Genomic DNA, 9,994 nt, shown 5'->3' with positions numbered 1-9,994 from the left:
ATTATAATGTTGTAGGAATTCCATGATTACATGCGGTCGTCACAAACAATTGTGGTAATAATATTGATATTAATCACTACACTGAGTGGTTTAGAACACTTAAGAATGGCATATAGGGGCCCTAGAAAATACAGTGTTGGTAAACTATGTAAGTTGAACGAGAAACTCCTTGAGAGTGTCGTCACCTATTACCGTTTGTTGTGTACTTATTGATTACATCCTCGTCAACGACTCAGCTTACAAACAAGCTATGGATGGTAAAATCTCATCACAATTTTCATTCTTTGTGTCACAATTGATTGGTATTTATAAATTAGAGCCAATAGCAGAAAAACATTTTGTCAGTATATCAGATTTAGCCTCTTGATGCTTCGAAGATTTTAATAAAAGAATTTTTGCGATAATTAAAATACGTTAGATACTTAGAACTTCCTAAAAAAGTGTCCACGAGCCTATCCAAATTCATCCAAAAGATAATTCTGGTTAGCTTGACGGAAAAATTTATTAACTATGTTATCAGACATTTCTTCATCCCCTTCACAAGAAAAACTTAAAATAACACTAATTAGTCACCGAGCCAAAACATGCTGTCCCTTAGACAATAATTTTTGAGTTTAGACTCCTAAGAAGAGTAAATTGTAACTATACTTAGATGTAGATGGTTTGGTCAGATTCGTTGACCAAAACATTATCTGTTTTACTTACATGCTTAGAACGTAAAGAATTGTGATAAATTTTAACTTTCAAGCATTTGTTATGGCTTTGCACATACTAGAGAAGGGTTTTTTTATACGAAAAATAATGGCTATAAAAAATAATATTGTCAATACATAACTTTTATACACTTTTTAATCGTTGTTCTGAAGAGAAGCTAAGATCAACTGATTGAATTTCTTCATAAGCAAATGTTCAATCAATTATGAAGATACGTTGAACCTCACCAGCATTTTTTACTGCCTGTCGCACAAAATAAAACTTGCCTTGATGGTCACCAATGTAGAGGTCGCACAGCAAGTTGGATCTAAACAACAAATATTAGATTACTAATTAAGTAGTTTCAGTTGAATATATATTTGTCTATTTCTTAACGAGAAAGGGAGTGGGTGAGAGAGAAAGAAAGATTCAGGGAGAAAAAAGCAGAGAGAGAGAGAGAGAAGAGAAAGAGAGAGTAAAGTAGAAATACAGATAGGGGTAGATCTACTGCCAGAATGATAATATCCTCTACACCGAGTCCTTACTTATGATAGATCGGTACAAATTTTCCAACTTATAAATTATTCAGTATATTCTTATATTCTGATTTTATACTTTTGTAAATAAAAAAATATTAAAAGATATATATTTATATCTTTAAAGAATCGTGTTTCATTCATGCTTAATGTATACTTAATTTTATTTAATTTTAAAATTCTTAATTTATAAGCTTGATTTAGGTATCCAACTTAAGCTTTATTCAATATAAGATTCATTTATTCATTTATATTAGTTGTATGTTTTTGAACACATTTTTCTTACTACTACTACTAATAACTCAGTGCAGTACTAAACCATCTGAGGCCAATACAGTTAAGCATACTCCTCCTCCAGCCTAACTTATTCAATGCCTTCCTCTCTCCAAACTCCCAGAAAGTATATATTTCTTTTTATTCTTTATTTAAGACATCCTCACAACCCAGACGAGGGCAACTTGCTTTCTGTTTAGCCACACACGGTGGGCCAAAACGGACAATCCCTGGGAATCTGTCATCCTTCATCCACAGAACCTGGCCTTGACATTTCAACCCTTCTTTCATTATAGCCCTAGAAAGTGGGATTGAACCATATTTTTCGTACAGCATATTCTTTGAAATACGGTCAGTCAAGTGGGTACCCAAAACAATCCGTAGGCAATTTCTTTTGATAACAACTAGTAAATTTTTGTCTGCTTTTTGGAGCAGCCATGCTTCAGAGCCATAATTGAACCCTATCATAACTTTAGCTTTCATTATTCTAATCAAGATTTGCAGACTTATCTTTCTATTGTTTCAAACTTTTTTTAAACTGTGAAAAAACACCGTGAGCCTTAGGTATATTACTTTTAACATCTTCACTGTCCCCACCATCTTTACTAATAATACTACCAAGTTAAGTGAATTTGCCCACCTGATCAATCTTTTCGTTAACCAAGGTCATATTTTCATCCTCACTTATTCCTAGCTTTAGTTACTTAGTCTTCTTAACATTTATTTTAAAACCTATTCAATTAGCCTGAACTCGCAAAACATCTAGGAATTCATTCATTTTGCTCACTCTTTCATCTGAATACTTAAATCGTCAGCATAATCAAAATCACGGATCATTTGTCCTCCTCATTTGATTCTGTGGTCTCCAATCACCTTTCTTGCGTTCCTTAAGACAAAGTCTATCAAAATGATCAATATAAATGGGGATAGAACAAAACCCTGCTTAACTCCTGATGTAATGCAAAACCAGGTGCTAACCTAATTTCTACATTAACCGCAGCAGTATTATTCTAGTACATACCACAAATCACTTTAATGTATTAGCCTGGTATACCAAATAAGGATAAAACCTTTGCTAACTCTCTTCTAGTCCAAGCTACTGATGCATGAATTCCATTATGAATACATAAAACCAAAATATAATGAAAACATTTGCCTTTGTTATTTGGATACTGATAGTCTTATTCATGATATTCGAACTGAGGATTTTTGTGAATACATTAAAGCTGACCTGCAAGAAACACTTGATAATTCAGATTATAAGAAAAGTATTATAAGAAAATAAACTTTTTGTAGTCAGTAAAAATGACGGGTATGATGAAGGATGAATTATTTTAAACAGTAGTGTCTGAGTTTGTAGGTTTAAGATGAAAAGTCTATACTTATTTAAAAAGGGGTGACGATGAAACCAAAGCAAAGAAAGAATTGAAGGGATTCAAAATGAATATTGTTAAACATAATATAATATTACAGAATTATAGAAATTTGTTTTTTGGAAAATTGGAAGGCTTGTCAGAAACTCAGTATACTTTAAAAGCTAACGAACATAGAATGTTCTTTGAAAAACAACGTAAAAAAACTCTAGACCCTATTGATACTAAGAGAAAGGTTTTAAAAAAATAAAGTAAACATGGTACCCTGGGGATTTAATCCCTTCAAACTATTTGTTCTCATTCATGAAGTTCAGCAATAATCTTCAAAGCTAGAAGTTTCATAGCTATAACTTTCATAGTTCAATTTTACTTAGCAAAAATTTTATCCAGTAAATGGACGGAAAACCACCTAATAAAGTATATGAATGTAGAAAAAATAAAGATCGTTTTAAAAATAAACATTGCCTAGCACCTCAATGGCCTTTTCGATTATTGATTTGTGGTAATTTTGGATGATGCAAAACCAATTTACTTTTTGGAGCACCCATGCTTCAGAGCCATAATAGACCCCTATCATCACTTTAGCCTTCAATATTCTAATCAAGGTTTGCAGACTTATCTTTATACTCTTCCAAACTTTTTTAAACTGTGAAAAAACACCGTGAGACTTAGGTATTTTACTTTTAACATCTTCACTGCTCCCACCATCTTCACTAATAATGCTACCAAGTTAAGTGAAGCTGCCGATCTGATCAATCTTTTCGTCACCCAACGTCATATTTTCATCCTCACTTATTCCTAGTCTTAGTTACTTAGTCTTTTTAACATTTATTTTAAAACCTATTCAATTAGCCTGAACTCGCAAAACCTCTAGGAATTCATTCATTTTGCTCAAACTTTCATCTAATATACTTAAATCATCAGCATAATCGAAATTCGGGAGCATTTTTATTCCTATTTGGATCTGTGGTCTCAAATTGCCTTTCCTGTGTTCCAACAGAATCGAAAGCTTGTTCATAATCAATAAGACTGAGGACCAAAGGTGTTTGACAACGAAGGAATTTCTGAATTATTAACAGCCTGAGATTGAAAACGTGGTCGACACTTCCTCTACCTTTTCTAGGACCGTGCTGTTCTTCCCTTAAAACTTTATCTACAGCATCGCTCAGTCTAAAAAGTATCATATTACTAAGTAATTTGCTACATAGAGAGACCAGACTAATGCCTCGATAATTACAACACTCACTCTTGTCACCTATCTGATACAGTGGTTTAGTTAAGGTTTTCTTAAAAAAATCAGGTATTTCCATTTTTTTCAGGAATCACATTCATAATCTTCATTAACTTGTTTCTAACCTCAGAGCCACCACATTTAAGAAACTCATTCATCACACTAATAACACCTGGACCCTTATTATTTTTTAATCCTTCTAGTACTATCGCTAATTCTTTCTCACAAAACAAATCTTCCTTCACATCCAAGGTACCACAAACTTTTTCATTTTCATCTATATCTTTTCCTGCAACTGTATCTCGGTTTAGCACATTCTCAAAATGTTCCACCCATCTTTCCTTAACTTTTTTTAGAATGACTTTTTAATCTTTTTCTATTCGTTTTGGGTTTCATTTATTCTTTGATGGTAATTTCTAATCATTTTGAGTTTGAATTACTTTAGATTTCTATTTCTTCTGATTTTAAGTTTAATAGTGGCTTTACTTTTCTTGAGAAAAAAAACTGCAAAATTTTTCTTCATTAAATTTTGTTCATTTTTGATTGCCAAAGATTCAAGATTTTAAACATTTCCTATTTCAAAAAAAATTTTATTCCAAAATATATTTAAAGTTTTTGTAAAAACTAATAAAATTGATCTGAATATTTGATATATAATTATACTAATTTATGAAAGCTCAACAGATAAAGATTTTTTATCACCCAGGGCCAATTTTAAAGCTTTGACACTTCTAGGCCCAAACGTTTTAGCCGCTCTGTTTTTGCAGGATTTTTTCTTGGGAAATCACCAAAGCTTCAGGAATAGTAAAAGCCTAAGGGCCTAGTGGCCCTCTTGGTAAATCATGTTCTTGTTTAGCTGCAATTTTCTTATTCATTTTATTTTCAATATTTTAATAAGCACAAAATAAATTATTTTTAATGTAATTTCTTTTAGTAAAGGGCCAAACACGCGGTAGGCCTTATACTGTTGGTGCTCAAAAAAGTGTAGTATTCATACTCTTGTTTGTAATGAAGAGTACCCCAACTCTCAGATTACTACCGAGGCATAACAACCAATCTTAAATCTAATTCTTAATTGTCTTTGAATTCTGTTTTCTCAATTATTATAATAAAAACATAGAAATTTTTTTAAAACTTTGTAATCACTAATGTAAGAGAATGATAATGTGAAGTAACAGAATTGGTTATCTAATTAATAGAATCATAATTTTAACGTTAGAAAATGGACAATCGCCATTCCCTTGTTTGTAGTGAAGATACCATTCATTAAAAGTACATAACCTTTACTTACTGAAGACGACCGCGGTCTATCATCCAGTCCTGAATCCAATTCTTTCTTTTCTTTGACTTCTGTTCTCTCAATTATAATAATAAACAAAAGGTAAACTAATTTTGAAGAATTTTGTAGCCACTTAAGTAAAAAAGGATAATCTATGATTATGTGAAGCATACCAATCGTTTTGGTGTCCAACAATGTAAGCATTACATCATTACCTGAAATTTCCCTGAGATGTTTTTCTGCAAGCGAAGAAATAGTTAGTCTCAACCCCAGAGTCGTTGATTTACTTTTTGGCAATCACTGATATGTGAAAAGTTTTTATTATTACCTTAGTTTTGAACACAATTTATTTAAGGTAATCCTATGATCGACAGTAATCTCGGTTTTGCCTTAAATTTACTTAAATTGCAGCCTTTGGCATGTGTATTTATTTATTATTACAAGTAAGTATAAGTGTCAACGCTGGAAGCGTAGTTATTTGGCCTTTGAACTACTTTAAACTAAATGGCCATTCAAAATTTTAACCAGATGCCCTATGGGACAGTGGGGTGTAGTCTAGTGTCCCATTGAGCACTTATGACTCTTAAGAGAAAGCTAGAAGTTTCAATTACCTATCTAATGAGCCACTCAATTGTTAATACGACCACCCCCAAAAACAACTTCACAAAAACCCTATTTTATAATAATGGGCAAATTACATAAGTTGCAATATTTCCCTCGGGGGCTTGGGAGAATTTTTCCACATCTAAGTTAAAGTAACTTAAATTTTGAACTATTTGGAAAAAAAGACATTTTCATAATTTTGATAAGATGCATTTAGGGAGGAAAGGCAAAAAGGGGGGAAAGGCACAAAACTTACATAAGTTATAATTATTGTCCCAGATCCTAACTAGGATTCCTATATATTCCACTCCCAAGTTATAGTAATTTGAACTTTAGACTATTTAGAAGAAAATACTTTTCCCAAATTCTTTTATCAGATGTATTTGGAAAAAAAGCGTGGGGGTAGAGGGCCTCTGACCACTTTTAATGAATATTAAGAAGGCAAGTAAAAATTTCAATTTCAAATCAAACGATCCATCTTTTAAGTTTATACGGGCATCATTTACATAAGACCTTATATATGCTCGGAACATAGATCATAACAGTTACCTCGGGGTTCTTGGGAGCTCGATTGACTCTGTAGCTGGTTGTTTCTAATCTTCAAACAATTTCAAACAAAATAGCTATTTCAAAATTTTGATTGGCTGTACATTTACTCCACATTTCATCGGATCCACATTTAAAAACACTAGCCCGAAGATTTTGGGGGGCCATTTTTCCCCTTGAATTTTTTCTGTTATCATTGGTGTATTTTCAACAAAACAGCAATATAAAAAATTGGTTTGGGTGCTTTTGGGTAAAAAAAAAGGCTAAGGGGGGATATTTGTCATCGGATCACTTTTGACTTTTGGGAGGGAAATTGGAACTTTCAATTTCTAATTATTGGAGTCTGCTTCAAAGTTAATACGACTACTTATCCATAAGATTTTTGATGCCCTTGTGGCTCAGGTTACAACCCTTTCCTGGGCTCTGGTGGAAAGGCAGGGGTTATGTTTAAAGAGAAATTTTTGTTTTTTGATCATTGGACCTTTTCAAACGAACTGGCTATCTCAAAATTTTAATCAGATACATTTGGGAAAGAGATACGTTTGTGTCTACGGAGGGGAGGGGGGGTAGATACGCTCTGTTCACTTTGACTCATAAAAATCGAACTAGAACTTTCAATATAAAACCACCTTCGACGTTTATACAGCCACCGCTTACAAAAAAAAATTTACACGCTCCCTGGGCATACTTTAATACACCAACCCTCGTATCTCTTTTGACTCTTAGAAAGTGAACTAGAAACTTCAATTTTCAATCAAATGAACCATCTCTAAGGTTTTTTTCGAGTATATCTTCAATAAGAACCATATATACCCCCAGGTTATATGTTACAACATATGCTCCTGGACGGTCATGCTGACACCAAAGTTTTTGTTATCTGACCATTGAACTATTTTTATCAAAATGGGTATCTCAAAATTTTAAACAAAAATTTATGTGAACAGGGAATAATTTATAATGCCGTCATGAAGACCCCGGGGGTTTGTGTCCACACTGGAGTTTTGTTATATTACATTTGAACTATTGTCGAAAAAATAGCTATCAAAGATTTTTTATTGAATAGAATCGGGGTGCTAGTTGCCCTTGTATCTCTTTTAATACTCAAAAAGTGAAATAGAAATTTAAATTTCCTAAAAAATGAGTATTTTTAAAGTCTTTACAAGCTTTCCTTCCATACAAGCCAAACGCACACCCTGGGGGTAACTTATAACTTCAGCCCCAAGGCACTGAGGAGGTTGTGTAAACACTGTAGTTTTTGTTATCTGACCTTAGAACTTTTTTATAACAACGCGGCCATCTCAACATTTTTATCTGATACAATTATGGAAAAGAGGGCGTGGGGGCTAGTTGCCCTTCGATATCTTGTGAATTTTGACAGTAGAACTAGAGCTTTATATTTCCAATCTAATGAGCCATCTCTGAATATTAGACTAGAATACCTTCCATAAGAGTCATATGTGCCTTTCGAGGATAACTTACAACACTTGCTGCCGGGCTCAGAGGGGTTTTGGTTATGCCGGAGTTTGGTTATTTAAACTCTGAACTATTTTTAACAAAATGACTAACTCAAAATTTTTATCTAATACATTTGGCAAAAAAGGTCATGGGGTGCCGCTAGTTGCACTCCAATTACTTTTGACTCAAAAAATAGGCAATAGAATGACAAATTTTCAATTGAATGAGCCCTCACGGAAGTTTTTTCTTACCTTCCCTTCTATATGAAAGTGCTTCAAGAAAAAAATTGTGATAACGAAACATTGACTCTACTATTGACAATGCAATAGTGTCATCTCTGATTAAATATAAGGCATTAAAATTAATACTCTTAGCTAGGTTCCCAGCTTTTTTCTCTAAGACACAATCAACGATCTAGGAAACTCAATTTTCTTAAATTTATTCTTTCGTATTTTACAATGTCAAACTTTAAACTCTCCAATTTAGTATTCATCTTTTCCTGTAATTTTTCCTCTAATTCAGCTCTTGGAGTCTACCAGCAACTTAGCCATAAACTTAACTTAACCATAAATAGCACCTTAACCATAAATAGCACTATGGTCATATTTACTTTTAACATTTATAACAGCAGTCTTAAATAGCTCAGTATCTTGTATTGACCCTGTAGGTCTTCTGTTTTCAATTACTTACTCAATAAGGATAGCTGTCTAAATGTCATGTGAACACCATGTTAACCCTATACACACAACTATAAGAACGAATACCACTAAAAATTTCCAGCGCTTCCCATGTAGATCTCTAGGTCAGATTATTGACAAAAAAAAAAAATTTTGCATGATTTGTTCAAAATTTACAATTTTAGATCACGTTGTAAAAACATAACATTAGACTCTCAAGTATATAAAAAGGGGCATTTTTACTTGGTGTGAAAGGCTTTTGCAGTAAGCCATAGTGGAAGGTCACATTTTTCGCATTCAAAGATGGTATATCCTGATTTGCACTCGTTGCAGCGGCTCTGCTTGTCATTCCTTTTTGGCCAGTGATCAAGTCCATTGACTGGAGATGATATTGTCGTTCAGATTCGGCTGCGACTTCAAATGGGACTGGGACTGGCCTTGACATCTGCGGGTGGTCTACCACGTTTAAGTTGGAGCATCACACGTGCCAAGGCATATAACCCTGCAGCAGCTTCAGACTTGAAGGCTCTCAATATCATTGGTTCGTCTCTCCTTAAATTCAGCACTTTGAAGGTTGACCTGAAAAAAAGCCAGCTATTGCAGACTACTGTGTCAACGAGCAGCCAGAAGATTCTCATATACCATTTTCGTGTCCAAAGATGAGTTCGGCGCATCTCCACCAGCATGTCTGCTAAAGCAATTTTAGGGTATCTGGTAGCTGCTTCCTGGTGCATTCGATAATAAGGAACTCTTATCACCCCTAAAAATAGAATAATGCTCGTGAAAACTTTTAGCTCTTCGGCAGTGAGGCAGAGGTTGCATCCCTCAGTTTGAAATGCAAAGACATTACTTTGTTCAACTAATAGCTCAAGAATTTCATCATCAAAGAAGTTTTGGAAGTATTTCAGTGGAGTATCCAAGATGCTTGGAACTTGGTGAGGCTCTCCTTTCCAAGACAGATCAACTCTTTCTATCTCTACTTTTCTCCAGCAGGACTTTTCTTGGACTTTCGATTTCTTCTTTGATTTTCCAGTCCTTGCTGTTTCCGGTTTCTGTTGCTGACTGGAGGGTGGAGTTTCCAACGAGTCATTGTCACTGGGTACAGTGATAGCCTCCACGTCATCCTGTTCCAAAAAGAAGTGGCGATTGTCCAGTAGAGGCAACAAGTCTTCATCAGGATCATCAATAAGATTCTCTAGAGACAGGAAGTCTGGATCATGGGCATCATCATCGTCGGATATTTCCGGCAACATGTCTTTTGGAATGTCAAAAACTTCCTTGGTGGCCTCTTCTGCGTCAATTTGGCTATTTTGAGCTCATTTTCTTAG

The 9,994-nt window shown here is 34.1% G+C and overlaps 1 protein-coding gene across 1 annotated transcript in view; it reads right to left on the bottom strand.

Annotated features, from left to right (window-relative positions):
* Positions 1 to 489: 489 nt before the first annotated feature.
* Positions 490 to 9,994, bottom strand: part of LOC136034566 (galactosylceramide sulfotransferase-like) — a 92,194-nt gene continuing 82,689 nt past the window's right edge. The window contains exon 4 of the mRNA XM_065715809.1: positions 490 to 1,021. Within this exon, the coding sequence (XP_065571881.1) occupies positions 910 to 1,021 (112 nt within the window). The 3' untranslated portion in view covers positions 490 to 909. The remainder of the gene's footprint in view (positions 1,022 to 9,994) is intronic.

This window comes from Artemia franciscana, chromosome 13, assembly GCF_032884065.1.
Source record: "Artemia franciscana chromosome 13, ASM3288406v1, whole genome shotgun sequence".
Taxonomy (NCBI): domain Eukaryota; kingdom Metazoa; phylum Arthropoda; class Branchiopoda; order Anostraca; family Artemiidae; genus Artemia; species Artemia franciscana.
Note: the sequence above shows the minus strand (reverse complement) of the source record. Positions and strands in the feature narration are given on the sequence as shown.